Here is a 15,512-nt window from a genome sequence, read left to right as displayed (position 1 = left end):
AGTTAATTCAGGCTTGGAGGTGTAGGAAGGACTCAGATAAGATTAATGTTATATATCAAAGAAACACCAGATTCACGAGCACATGATCTGAAACAACGACGGGGACTCTGGGGTGTAGGAGAATGGAAGAGAGCGAGTCACGGGGAGGCTATTACAATAGTCTAGGTGAAGGTTGATTATAAATTAGATTTGAGTGGTGAAGTTAAGGACTTTAAACTTAATTTAAGCTGCCTATCTATTTGATTCAATGTGGGTATCCCCAGTGTCTAGTACAGTACCTGCACACAGAGAGACTTAGACGAACGCATGAACTCATGGAAAGACTTGGATGTACTGAAGATTTACTTCGGTGGGAAATAAATTCTAGGTATTTGATATGAGATTTCAATTCTCTTAATGCTGAAAGGTGACAAGAAAAAGAGTATCTTTTTGTTACTTTTAATGTAATATTATTATATCTCTAATAAACTAGAGTCAGTACCACCATTGTTTAAAGGCTCCATTTATTCTCTACATTTGGGATTATATAATTCATTTATTTTCTACTTAAACACTCACCTATAAAGTTTTAAAAAGCAAAGGGAATAAGTTCTTGGGAAAATTGCCTACATTCAAGCTTTGGCAAAGCTCCAACCTAGAGATTTGCCATTTTATTTGAAAAAATTAGTTTATATTGTAGTCTTTTGAAAATATTATTTGTGTTACTGTTTTCTATATTAACCTAGAAAGAATAACAACAACAACAACAACAAAAATGTCCAGTAACCAACAACATATGACTTTTTCTCTAATGAATGTATTAAAAAAACTAATAAAATAATTTGCAAATTCTGCTTTAGAACAAATTAAAAAACAATTACAATGAATTATAGAATTGCCTCAAAAAAAATTTTTTTTTGTGATGGAAAGTTGTCTTACAAGAATTCCAATAATAAATGGGGCTAAGAATATAATTTTAATATAGACTTTAATTTTAATATTTATTTAAACAGAAGTTGACCCCTAGCAAATATGTTATCAATAAGGTGACTACACAAGACAAAGAAAGAAAGAAAGAAAGAAAGAAAGAAAGAAAGAAAGAAAGAAAGCCATTAAACTGAAAATCAGAAATATTTGATGAAAATGAAAAAGACATAAATTTTAAGTATATACCTGAATTTCCCCCAGCTAGTTAACATTTGGATACATAAATAAAACCTTTATATATAGGCCAGCCTCCTCTGCATGGTAGTATAGGACTATAAAACTGACCATACAAACTGAAACTATGCAAAGCAATCTAAATAATGAGAAAAGTTACAATTGTTCTGTTACTTTTAAAAACTTTTGTGAAAAGTTAAAAATTCTGTCAGTTATATTTATATAGGGAAATGAAAATGATGACCACTAGGACCAGGTGAAAGGGCACAGTCAATTAAACCTAAAAACACTAATGTTCTTTCATTCACTAATATGTGCTTGTTATGTGCTGGACAATGGGCTGAGACACCACAGTGACTAAAATCCTGTCCTTGCCCTTAAGGACTTTTTTTTTTAATCCTCAACTGAGGATATGTTTACTGGTGAGAGAGATGGAGGGAGGGAGAGGGAGAGGGAGAGGGGAAGAGAGAGAGAGAGAGAGAGAGAGAGAAACACTGATGTTTGAGAGAAACATAAATATGTTGCCTTCTTTCTGTAAACACCCTGACAGGGATTAAACCCACAACCTAGGTATGTGCCCTGACCAGAAATCGAACTCGCAACCTTTTGGTGTATGGGCTGACTCTCCAACCAACTGAGCCACCCGTCCAGGGCTCCACTTAAGGACTGTAAATCACTCATATGTTTCCCTTTAGCTGCTGCTACTGCACTGCTGTCTGAAAGACAATATTAAATTTTCATTTTTTGTAATGTAATAACATTAGTTTACAGATTAGGTAATTCCATGTATCTGTTAAACTTGTCAAACACTGCAGGACTCATATCAGCAATGCCTTGAGGAATACTGAGGAAGGCCTGTAACCACGTTTTGGCCAAAATAACCAGAGAAAGCTATGGCAAAATTGAGAAATAGTGATAAGATGGCCATAGCTGACTAAAAAAGAAACACTAAGCCAGAATTCAGAATGAGATAAAAATCAACGACCATGGGATTGTAAGCACTTCTTGGAGTAAGGCAATGCATTTCCTAAACTGCCAAGAATAAGGAGTTCAATAATTTTTTTACAAAATTGAATAGAAGAACAACCCCAGTTAACTGCGGAGCTTGAAGAGACTTATAGAATGAATATTGTGGGAACTGCTCTACCCTACACACCTTCCTCTTATCCTGGAATATACTTCCTTCAGGCACAAAACAGACTGTTGCCAGCCTTTGTCCCCAACTTCTCACCATCCCGACCCACTAACCTCCTTCAAGACTCAGATTTTGCTTTAGTCACATCAACTTTTTGGGGCCCTTCTCAACCAGGTCTCCTGGAGAATCACGGATTAATAAACGAATTCTCCAAATGGTGCTACAGGAGAGATGACAGCATTATCTGAGGACGTGGACATTTTTTGAAGAATTTCTGGAAACTAAAATACTTTTAGCCAAATGCATTTATCATTAATGTTAGAATGTCAATCATAAGAGCCAGGCTGAGGGAAATATCTTTGGACACAGGGAAGTTTTCAAAGTCCCACAAATTATACCACTTTGGCAACCACCGGCTTGCCTGCGGGGGAGTTCAGTACTGTGTTGCCTTGTTCTCAGCTTCCCCTACCATTAGTGGGAATGGCAGATGCAGAGAGGATGGTCATGGTGGTGACAGCACAGCCCCTAAGCAGCAGCATTTGTATTAAACTTGCAGTACTACACTTGGATTGGGAACCAGCCCAAAATGAAACATAGCTCCGCAGACTTTTACAGGGATAATAGGCAGGTGAGAAGATGATCTATAGAATTAACTATGAAAGAACAGAATTCTCCTTATTTCTCTCTCTAGGCACTGATTTTATTCCAATCCTGATTTTTTTTTTATTATTGTTGTCATCAATATTCAGTATTGTTGTAGCTCCTTCCTACTGTCCTTGCTTTAAGATTATGAAATGCTGCAGTTTTTGACTGACAGATAGATCACAGTGCATTCCACTTGACGATGTCAGTTCCCTTTTTCCTTTTCAACTTTGTAAAGATATTAATTGTGTACCTCCTGTGTAAAGAAAATATTTTCTAATATAATTAAAATATCACCACCATAATAGAATAAGAATTCACACTGATTTATAATAATTACTACAACCATAGTAGTTAGTATTTTTTGATAGAAAAATACTGCCATATATTATTCACAAAAATATGTTTTAAAATATGTGCATTATTTCAAAATTGCTGCGAGTTATACCTTCATGCTAAGATGTGCTTAACTTCTCTCATCCGGCTTATCCTCCTGACCCTAAAACAATTGCTTCAACTGAAATTACAGTTAATGTTCTTACATTTTTATTTATTTGTTATCCTTTTTTATCCTCACCCGAGGACATTTTTCCTTTTTTTTTTTTTTGTTCAGATAGAGTGGGAGGGAGAGAGAGGGGGAGAGAGAGAGAGAGAGAAAAACATCGATGTGAAAGGGACACATCACGTGGCTGCCACCCATATGACCAACCAGGGCCAGGGACAAACTGCAACCAAGGTACGTGCTCTTAGCGGGAACTGAACCCGGGTCTCTCTGGACTGCAGGCCGACGCTCTAACCGCTGAGCCAAACCGGTCAGGGCTGTTCTTACAATTTAAAATTTTACAATTTTAAATAGCAGACTTCCAATATTAATATAGCAACTGATCGGCTATGTTAAAACCCATCTGGAGTCTGAGATCAGAATTCTGACTTTTGTTTTCCATCCAACTCAACATTCACTCCAGATCAAACATATCTGCTTTTTGACACAAAATTGAGACACTTCGCAGGAAGTGAAACATACTTCAGTTCCTAGGAAAATAAGATTCCTATGAAGGTGGCTAAACTGAGGCACTGTAACAAGTCAGTCTGGAAAAGCACATTGCTTATTAAAGATGTTACTAATGATTTAAACAAAAAATTGTCAAGGAGAAAGAGACAAAAAAGGAGAAAGAAAAAAAGCTAACCCAAAAAATCTACCAAAGAATGACAGAAAATACTGCTGCTCATTTACCTGCTTTATTTCTGACTTAATATCAATTCTAGTTTTCAAAACATTTTTACATTAATATTTTGTTTATTGATCTCAACAGTTTTCAAGAGTTCACAGTGTATAACTTCCCTGCAGCCATTTCAAAGGTGACTTGAGCATGGTTCATACTAGAAGACTTGTAATACTACCAGAGAAAAGGAATAATGAGGTCATTATTATTTGTTATCAAAAACCATATTTGTTCCCTTAGCTTTCACGAAAAACAAAATTTTACTTCCTCTTGCATACATGCTTGAGAACGCTGAAATACACATCTATCAAAAATTGGCTTAATGAACTAATTAGTTAATGGGGAAGCAGTTATTAACAGTGTAGTCATGTGTCAAATAGGCCTGGATCTGAAAATTAACTCTACCAATTAACAGCTGCATGGCTTTGGGTAAGTTATTTAACCCTTTTACACCTCAATTTATTTATGACATACTAAACATAGTATATCTCAAAGAGCTGTTTTAAGATGAAAAGAAGAGAGACTGGAGCTTTGCACATAATAAAATAGCTACTCTTAAGATTGGCAGTAATAGTTATAATAATTCATTAAATCGTTCAATAAATAAAAAGATACATATTACTTTATACTAATCAAAACCCAAGTACCTTATTCCTCTCATAATTTGAACAGAATAGTTAAGTGCACAGTAATTCATAATCAGTAAGTTCTCTCTCTTGATCCTTCTGAGTGACCCTGAGCAATTCTCTTCAACTCCCTGAGTTTATGAGATATCTCACTTACAGCGTGAATAACCGAAGTTCTTGTCTTGACTATAGAATTAATCTATCAGTTTAGGGTCAGAACTATAGCAATGAAGCAATAGGAGTCCCCAGGTTAGAGCTAATCTGAGCTGTTATTCTAGGTGCTACCAGCGTGGATCCTGTCTGCAGGAAGTCAATCTGAGAGTGATCTAGGTAGTTCAGAACCGAATCAAAATTAGTAAATTCCATAAAAACAGCTCATAATTTACCTAAACATTTTACCCTTTAATTAGTCTTGTCCTTTCCCCCTTTCATACAAAGCACAGGAACAGTCAATCAAACTCACTGTGAATGACTTTCTACTGTCCATTCATATTAAAGTAAGATATGCACACTGACAGCATGATGGAACCTTATTCCAAGCTTGCGTATATGGAAAATCAGCTTGGGCTTAGATTGAGTACCTTATGTCCTTTTAATAGCAATCCTGTATTTTTAACATCTGTATATAGTTTCCACTATAGACCTTCTAAAATGGGGGAAAGCATTCTCAGAAAAACTACAAAATCATCTCAGATATTTCAACACCATTCTGAACTACTGTCATATCACAGTAACCCATGGATGTTTCATCCATCAGAAAGTAATTTTGTTTCTAAGTACTTTAAACTGAATCTTCCCTAGAGGAAATTTAGCTACAGATGATAATTGATAATACAGCAAGATCCCTAACTTCCAAAGGATCAATTTCTATTAGTTAACAATAAAAGCCAGATTTTAAAAGTTTAAAAAATCATATAACAGAAAAAAAGGAGTCTGTGAAAGATACATACATTTTCCTCCAGTTTGTTTAAATTACTGCTGTTATTTCATTTTAATAGATTTACACAGACGAAAAAGAATATATTCTTAATATTTTTAAATATTGATGGGCCAAGATCCATATAATATGCTCAGAGGGCTTTAGAAGCTAATATATTCTGCTTTAAGTGAGTACAATTTCACGGTTTAAATGATAATCTGCTCTAATGGCTAAAGTCAGTCTTTTAAAACTTTCTCTATAAACAATATTTCTTTATATCCTCTTCTACACCATAACCACTCAACTTTTGCATAGTGTTTTTCTTTCTGAATTGCTAATTTCATGAGCCATAGGCATCATCTAACGTCAGAAAATAATGATTTGTTTGTTTTCCTCTCATATGCAGCTATTCGTCAGGATGAGATAACTGTATATTTAATGTCAAATAGACAATAAAGATAATTTCTGTATCATGAAATTTTCTTTGTTTGATGCCCTTCATCAGTCCAGTTTCCTCAGAGGTATACTTAGTGGTCAGAGGTATGCTAAGTAGCAGCAGTCAAAAACATTCATGACTGTGTATTTTGACCAATTCTGTTAGAAATGATCACTTTGCAGTTTAAAGTCTCCATGGGAGCAACCAACAACCTCAAACGAGTTATCAGATTCTAAGTACTATCTAGGAAGACTAGTCCGTGACCCATACAGATAATGGTGTGGTGTGGTCATGGGAGGAAAAATACCCCATGAGATCACAACCTTTTTCATCATTTCCCAATTCAGCCCTTTACCAGGAGTCATGAAGAAAAGCGAACAAGGTCAGGATCCTCTCCAAAACCAGATAAATAGCTTATGGTTAACATTTATTAGGGGCTTGCTATTTGTCTGGCCCTATAGTATGTGGATTATCTCATTCCATGTTCTTAATAACTCCCTATGAAGTGGTTGGTATCATCTTCACATTTGAAAGATGAGGCAACTAAAGCTTAGAGAGGTTAGGCAACCCACCCAAGGTTAGGGAACTAGAAAATTGCAGATGGAATTGGAACCAATAGCCACAGCTTGACTCCCACCTCCAACCTAAATCTCCCACCAGGGAAGAAATAGGACACACTAAAACACCAACACAGCTAACAATTGTATGTCCTGAGACATCCATATCACGTCCAATACTGCCCTCCAATACTTTGGGGCTCTTAATACCTTAGGAAGAAATTCTGTGTCTTCCTTATGCCCTGTAGAAAATCAACAACTCAATGTTTGGGCGAAAAATTAATTGAATATATAGAGGCAAACTTACACTTGTGTTAATCCAGGAAATTAACAACATATTTTATGAACTAATTATCGTAGCTGTGTTAGTATTCCTCTTAACCTCAGGGAAAGCTCAGTCCTATGCATATGACTACTGTTGTTACTAGCCACCCCAATCCTGACCTCTACTCTTCCCGTCAGGCCTCACATTTGTATACATATCAAGCACAGCTTATTATTTCCTAATAAAATAATAACCCCCCCCCTTTTTAATCCTTACCTGAGGATATTTTTGCATTTATCTTCAGATAGAGTGTGACGGAGAGAGAGAGAAAAAAAAAAAACATCTATGGGATGCCTCCTACACAACCCCGACCAGGACCAGGACCAAACTGCAACTGAGGCAGCACCCTTGACTGGAATCAAATCCGAGACTCTGGTCTGCACACTGACCCTCTAACCGCTGAGCCAAACCAGCCAGAGCAAGAACCCCTTTTCTAAAAAGCCAAGTATATTACCTATAACCAAGTGTTACTCACTTTGGACATATAAAACTTAAAAAGTTAATTTAAAGTTACTTTAAAAGAAAAGCTTCAATATTCTACCAGTGACTTTCTCATCTTAACTGAAGGGTTTTCTTTTCCTTTGCATAAAACCATGGCTTTTGTGGGCACCACTTTCATGGATTATGACAGCATCCTAACTCCTGCTGCTGAGAAAAGAAATGTAAAACGTTGGCTTCAGGCTCAACTTCAAAATGAGATTTTAGGAATTGAAGAACTCCTAGAATCATGACACCTAATTATGTCAAAGTAAAACTACATCTTACCTTATCACCCTGCACACCAGCAGGGCCTGTTAATCCAGACAGGCCTTGATCACCCTAGAAACAAAACACAGAGGTTTAATGTTATAAAAGAGGATTGAAAATTAGAATTCCCTTGTTTCAGGATTTCTTCTTGGGCAGCGTCAAGATCTTAACTGCATTCATTTCGGATCTTCCCAATCCGGCTCAAGCTCCACCTTGTGTGTGAGGACTTCTGAGACCTTTTCTGAGGCTCCAGGCCAATGTTGATCACCTGGACTGGGCTCCCCACCTCCCTGGGCCTGCTCTTTTCTCTAGGGATGACCTTACTCCTCGGATCCCTACTGCTCCGAGGTTTACTGTGTTTTAAAAAACTAAAGTTTACTTTAAAATTCTACAAGCACTTTGCGTGGCAGCTCTGGAGGCTCGGGTCTGCTCTTTTTGGCCAGGAAGGTGACAGCACGAGGGGCCTCCCACGCAGAACCTGGGAGCCCCAAGGCAGGGCTGTGCGGAGCAGGGCCGGGGTCACATAGTGCACCTGGGAAAGGGCACTTTCGCCAGGACCACACTGACACCTTCACTTGTGCAAACGAACCACCAGAGCCTAACTACAGGGAAAAATTATCCAGAGGGCCCTGTGTTTGGCTCAGCAGATGGAACATCACCAATCAGGCCCCTCCGTTTCCCCCTTCCCCACCTTTAAGGAGGGCTGCCAGCCTGTCTGGGTCAAGAAAGGTGAAAGTATCCAGGTGAGCTGGGGGAGTGCTTGGGAGGGGAGGGGTGTAGAAGTGAAGCCAGACAGGAAGCTGTGTGTGCTGACAGGGAAGAAAAGCTGTCAAAAAGGAATGGGGGATCATCTCAGACCTGTTTACTCTAGCTGCTCTTTTTCTTTACCCTCCCTTCCTTTCCCTTTTTCTGCTGCAACAATTTATTGCAATATCAGCCCAGGCACCAAGAGGTCTCTAATTCAAGTCCCGATCAGGCATATGCCCAGGCTGTGGGTCCAATCTCCAGTGGGGGGCATGCAAGAAGCGGCCACTGTTTTCTCTCAGTGTTTCTCTCTCTCCCCCTCCCTTCCTCTCTCTCTAAAAATCAAAAAAAGAAGAAAAAGTAAAAATATATATATATATGGTGTTTAAATGAAAAAAGAGTAGTTAGGTAATAATCCTAAATAAACTCCTTAGTGACTATTTATGCTCTGTTTAATTTTTAGTGCATTATCCATTTTAATATGTAATCGAATTAAACAGTCAGAAAAGGATGTTTCTGATTATTAACAATGGAATGATTTTTTACTTGTTCTAATATTCATTTTAATGCATCTTCTCAATGTTTCAAGATGTCTTCCATTTGTGATGGGATGACAGTTTATACAGATTTTTATTTTTACATTTATTACTCTGATAGAGGAAAAAGAAAACTGTAGTAGGAAATAGGAGATCTTCTCCTTCCACTAGCTCTAATCATCTGTTGATTAGTCTTTTGGGAAAGGAAAAATTACCACTATTTAAAAGTTATCTTTGCTTGCCATTGAGATTCCAAATGAACTTAAACACTTATGTACGCACTGTAAGGGATGTTACTTAACGGAATTTTACATCCAAAAGGACTACCCCTGCATTGCTTCTACTGTTTCATCATTGACCATATATTTATTGTAAAATGACTAAATGGTTAAAAATAGAATTCAGTTGTTTCCCACGCCCACTATATTCCCACTAATTTAATGTTTATATTTTATTTGTATCCATAGTGTATGTATACAACTAAAATCCTGCCTTGAACTCAATATAAATAAAATTTTTAAGAAATAATTTTTAAATTTTGCCATTTTTGAAATATATCTCAGCTGTAAAAGCTGAATTTCACTTACAGCTCAGTGGCAACTTGCTATTAAATCTCATATTTTACTACATTTCTCTTTTATACTATTAACCACAATTACTATATGAGTAACTAAAAAAGTTTTTTAAAAAAATAGACTAACATACTTCCAAGCCTCAATTCCCAGGCTGAGTAAGTCTATATTTTATACTAATACTGAACACATTCTGAACTACCCCATATTTTGTACAAAGAAGCCCCAAAGAAAGATAAAACCAAGCATTTGATATAAATCTGAATGCTTAATTTGGGGAATTTATTTAGAGTAGTCACCCAAACAGTGTGAAACTCTAATTTCTAAATTTTCAGTAAGAAATTAAATGTCTTATACTCAGATATGTTAAAAGATGGTATTTATGTTTCCAGGACTGTGGATTTTTTCCTTGTAGCAATTAAGGGACCAGTTAAACTCCCATTGCCTTTCTCAATTATTTAGATTCAGCGAATTTGGTTCCATCACAGCAATAAAGCCTTTAAGATAGTTTTTTGCATTTTGAAGTTTTCTATTGTCTAATGATGTGTCCCAGGTATCCTGTGCAGCAGTCAGCTCAAATGACCTTAAGACCTTCTCTAAACTTTACACATCATCACACTTGATAGTATTGTTTATACACAGAAAGAAAACAAAAATGGGGTTAAACTATTCTATATGTTTCTCTGCAATTTGTCATCTCAAACTACATATCACTGGGACCTACCAGGTTAGTAACCGTGGCTTCACTTGTATTCATGATATTATTTTAATTTTTTTTTCTTTATTGATTTTAGGAAGAGAGGAAGAGAGAGGGAGAGAGAAATAGAAACATCAATGAGAGAGAACACTGCTTGGCTGCCTCCTGCATGCCCCTCACTGGGGATCAGGCCCACAACCCGGGCATGTGCCCTGACTGGGAATCAAACCAGTGACCTCTTGGTGCATGGGTCTATACTCAACCACTGAGCCACACCAGCTGGGCATGTATTCTTAATATTTTATAAGAAAAGATTTTTGCCATGATGCTGTACCCTTTCAATACTATTGGACCTCGACATAATTTAAATCAGATGCCATTTCAGCAGTGCCCCTACGGGTACTTAAGTCTCCTAAGGGGCCGTATCAGTTCATTTGGTCTAGCATGACATATTATCACCTTGGGTGTTGTAGACAGTAGACGTTTATTTTCTCAAAATACCAGAAGTTAGAAGTTTGAGATGAGAAAGTTTTAAGATTTTTAAATTATTATTTTTGTTTTACTTAATATAATATCTATAAATTCCATTAATATGATGTGATTTTTTTTAAAGTTTAAACAAGTTTTTGTAAGCCAATTAAAAGATCAGCTTCCAACCCAGGAACCACCAAAAGTATTCTGGGAATTTAAAAGTTTGTGACTATATACCATATACACAAAAACATCCTATAATTGTATCCCATTTATCAAGTCCTTGTCTAAATAAAGCTTCCAGATGTATTACTAAAGACTCCATTTGTAGTCATCCTCACAAGAGTTATTTGTAAACTCTTTCTAAAAAAAACTTCTTGGTATCTTTACATTAAAACATTAGTTTCTTTTTACCTAAATGTGTGTGTGTGTGTATGTGTGTGCGCATGTGTGTGTGTGTGTGTGTGTGTGTGAGAGAGAGAGAGAGAGATAAAGAGAGAGAGAGAGAGAATTATGATAAAACAAAAAGCATACTAGACCAGAAGTCAGAAAACTCAGACATATCATTAAATCTGCCATTTAATATCTATGTGATGAATCATTTAAATTCTATAAATTCTGTCTTCTTAACTGGAAAACAAGACAATTATGATTGCTTTTCTCACAATAACTGTGGGACTTAAAGTTCATGATTTTATTTCATGAACAAATAATTACCTTTTGTCCAGAAATAGCTTGACCTGGGGAAAATCCTGGATCTCCTTTGGGGCCCTAGATAAAACAGTTATAAAACACTTGGTGAAGCATAAATTACATATATTTTACCATACTTCTTCAGTTGTATACATCAGCAGAAGGTACGCACACAGTGTGGGATTAAAGTGAAATGGACATGGGTTATTTACTTTTTTAATGTATACATTTTTAGCTATATGTTTAAATATTGAAAAAGATTCCTAGAAATTTCCCAGACATAGCTGATGTATTTAATAAAATTATACTACTATTGAAACATCTTTCTTCAAGGGATCTATGTAAAGGTTCTATAATTCCTATTTTAGCATTAGAAAACTAATTACTTTGAGAAAAAAATAAACCTGCTTATATAATTCCTAAAATTCTTAGATATCATTCCGAGTTTAAATATTCTCTAAAACTTTGCAATGTACATAAATTACTTTTATAATAAATAAATAAACCAAAATATACCTCTAATTATCAAAATTGTTTTTATTCTGTTATAAAAACAGATACTTTTTTATATTCTGGTAATCTTTGTCTTTTATAATTCCAGAGAAATATGACATTAGGCTTCAACCAAAGTTTTTTTTGTACAATATTAATCTTTCTTATGAATCTTTCTTATGATTACTACCGAAGTATCTTTTTTTCTAACTATGTCACACCTCATAGAATATGAGGCCATGATGGAGAGATTCTTTATAATTCAAATTCCGATTTCATTACCATTCTCAACTATTAATGATTTTCTAGAGAGTTCTAAATACTACTCTAACTCTATGGGAAATAGGAAAATAGTCATGTCTTCTTGCACATATTCAGTGCTGCTTCCAATAGCACTCAAACTGAATGATGAAAGAAGGAAGACCGAAAGAAAAGCCCTTCATGTTCAACAGTAACTCTTTTCATTTTGCAAATGAGAAATAAGTCTTAGTTGGCAAAGAGTCCTACATTCTAGATTTGAAGAAAATGGGTAAAGAAAATGTTTTCCAAGCTGACCTCTTCCCTTTATAGCCATCACCACTTCTACCACTAAGGCTGTAATTTTAGATCATCGGTTACAAGATTATGGGAAATGAGAGATGGCTCTAGTGACATCTCAAATTCTTAAAACTCAACTCTTCATTAGAGAAAAAAGATAGTATACTTAGGATTTATAAGAGACATTAAGAGCTTATCTAGTAGATCAAAATTTATAAAGAAGCAATGAGATACAGAAAGGTTAATCAAATTGGTTAAGATTGTTTAGAAAATTATTGGCAAACCAGATCAGTTTTCTTTCTCATATCACAATGTCTAGTAAATAAAATGATTACTTATTTATTTTTAACATATTTTAAGCTTCTATTTTAAAACCAATTGATATGAGGTAATATTTATTTAAAAAATTGAAAAGAAGAAATGATAGCCCTTGAGAAATCTGAATATAATAAAATCCTTGGTAGCCAATGCTTTTACTTATAAATCTCATGTTAAAAATTCTTATTTTTAGGTCCAATCTGAATTTTCTTTTATTTATCAGCTTTGTTAATATCATTATCATCCAGATTTCTTAATATCTTCCAATAGTTTGATATTTCATCCTCCATTTAAAACAGTTGAAAGAATAAGAAAAGTAATAAGGCAATAAAAATTGAAGAGATAGCTTTCTCTTATTCATAAGCTTTATACAGCTTTATAGAGCTACAAGTCAAATCTCTTTTATTCCCATGCAAATATGCTTGAGTTAATTGATAAATTCCTGTTTTAGCGCCAGAATTGCAAGTCAGCATGAAGAAAGCTTTGATCCTAGTCAGCTGTGGGTTAATCCTAGTATAAAATGCATAAAACGGAGATTATTGAACATGCCAATTTTACCTGAAATGTCAAAGAAGTGGGGCATACTTCTCTGCATTGAAGGAGTACACTAAAAAATCACTTATTATTCCCTCATTTTCTATTAATTGTACAATTTCTGACACACTTTAAATCACACCTGATTGGCTTTCAAATCTTCCTTTGAATTAAATATAATGTTTATAAATTAATTATTCATAATTGACGTTGACCTTCAGTACTGACTTCTACTTACTACTGCATGACTTTTGTTAAAACAGCTATATATCCTTTTGAGTATGAGCAAAAGCTATTTGCCTACATTTTATAACTCAGAGGATTCCAAAGTCCTACCCACTGCACTGATTTGCTATAGAGTCTAAAATTCTCATTATCAGAGTAACTATTTTAGACTGTTATTGAATCTTCAGAGGGTCCTCTGTCTAGGGAGGAAAACTCCCTAAAGTACTAGACCCCAAAATACTTAACATGTTAGAAAAGATTTATCAGATTAGAGCCTACCCAATATAATGGAAAGAGCACTGGGAATTTGGAGTGAAAAGAATGAACAGGTCATTCAATCCCTCTGCAATTAAGATTATTCCCCTGCAAAATGGGAATAGGAATAATAATACCTACTAGATTAGCTTGTAAGATTTAGGATCAAATTCTCTATAGATTATAAAGATGTTAGTAGTTAGTACTAAAAATAAGATGAAAGACAATCATCAAAATAAGTTTTACAATTACTGCCATCTTGAAAAGCAGACAACACAACTTTTGAATGAATTATTGATAAAGCTGCCAAGTTTCAGTGAAAAGAATTTGGAACTAAAAATGTCAAGGTATGGATGAGCTAAATTATGAGAGCACCATAAAGAAAACACTAAATGACATGATCTTGAGGTAGCATCACTAAAATATTCTTAACTTTAACATTACTAATAACTACATAAGCTCCATAATCTCAATTTTAAGTATTACACTCTCCAACCAACACCTGCTATCTTTTTAGCTCACTTTGTAAACCCCCACAACTTGAACAGTTATTTGACCCACTACACTGCTGATAAGTAATGCCACCACATTTCCACTCTCATCCCCGACATGACCTCACTTGCAGTCCTTAGCCAGCCTAACTACCAGGGTCCGACATTATAATCACTCCTTAGCAACATAATCAACACCATTGCCCGTTCTTCCTCTGTCTTGGAAGCTTACCTGGCAATTCTTAAGTGTAAACTCTCCACTTATTCTGCCCCTGTTCCCTAGCAGATGAATGTGACTAAGAGAAAACAATCATGCTGATAAATCTCACTTTAAATTCATGAATTCTTACATTGATTGGTTTTATTTATTCATTTATTTATTATTTATTTATTTATTTATGGTGTGTCCAATAACTGTTTTAGTCAATTCACTTTCCCATTTTCATATATGACTATTTCATAACTTTTCTCTCTCCACTTTCAGCTGGTACTCTTGCTTTAAACCTTCACAAACTCTTACAACCAAATCCATGGCCTCACTTAAATCTGTTTCCCAATATACTGCCTTCGTAACTAAACCCACAATTATCTTTTTTTTCTTTATTGATTTTTTAGAGAGAGGAAGGGAGAAGGAGAGACAGACAGAAACATATGAGAGAAAACATCGATTGGCTGCCTCCTGCATGACCCCAACTGGGGGTCGGACCCACAACCTGGGCATGTGCCCTGATCGGGAATCAAACCAGTGACCTCTTGGTGTGTGGGTCAATGCTCAACCACTGAGCCACACCAGCCGGGCCACAATTCTCTCTTATTAGGACATCATTGGTACACTGTCTTATCTGCTTTGTTTCTTTCTTTTTTTTTTTTAAATTTTTTTTCCTGTATTGATTTGAGAGAGAGAGGAAGTGAGAGGGAGAGAGAGAGAAACATCGATGAGAGAGAACATCGATTGGCCGCCTCCTGCATGCGCCCCACTGGGGATCAGGCCCACAACCTGGGCATATGCCTTGACCGGGAATCGAACTCTTGGTGCAAGAGTCCAAGCTCAACTACTGAGGCACATCAGCCAGACTTCTCTGCATTCTTTTAATTTTTACTTCTCTCCAGGTAATTGCCATCACCAAGGCAATACACTATAATTTCTTCCACCTTAAAAAACAACTTTCCTTGAACCCACATCTCACTTCTAAGGTC

The 15,512-nt window shown here is 35.7% G+C and overlaps 1 protein-coding gene across 1 annotated transcript in view; it reads right to left on the bottom strand.

The window, feature by feature from the left end:
• COL24A1 (collagen type XXIV alpha 1 chain) overlaps nt 1-15,512 on the bottom strand; it is a 339,879-nt gene that overhangs the window by 280,907 nt on the left and 43,460 nt on the right. The window contains exons 7-8 of the mRNA XM_036256775.1: nt 11,488-11,541; nt 7,769-7,822 (exon numbers count right to left, since the gene is read on the bottom strand). Coding sequence (XP_036112668.1) covers nt 7,769-7,822; nt 11,488-11,541 — 108 coding nt within the window. The remainder of the gene's footprint in view (nt 1-7,768; nt 7,823-11,487; nt 11,542-15,512) is intronic.

The sequence above is a fragment of the Molossus molossus genome, unplaced genomic scaffold, assembly GCF_014108415.1.
Source record: "Molossus molossus isolate mMolMol1 unplaced genomic scaffold, mMolMol1.p scaffold_m16_p_12, whole genome shotgun sequence".
In the NCBI taxonomy this organism is placed as follows: Eukaryota; Metazoa; Chordata; class Mammalia; order Chiroptera; family Molossidae; genus Molossus; species Molossus molossus.
The sequence above is the reverse complement of the archived record's forward strand: the minus strand, read 5'-3'. Positions and strand labels throughout refer to the sequence as shown.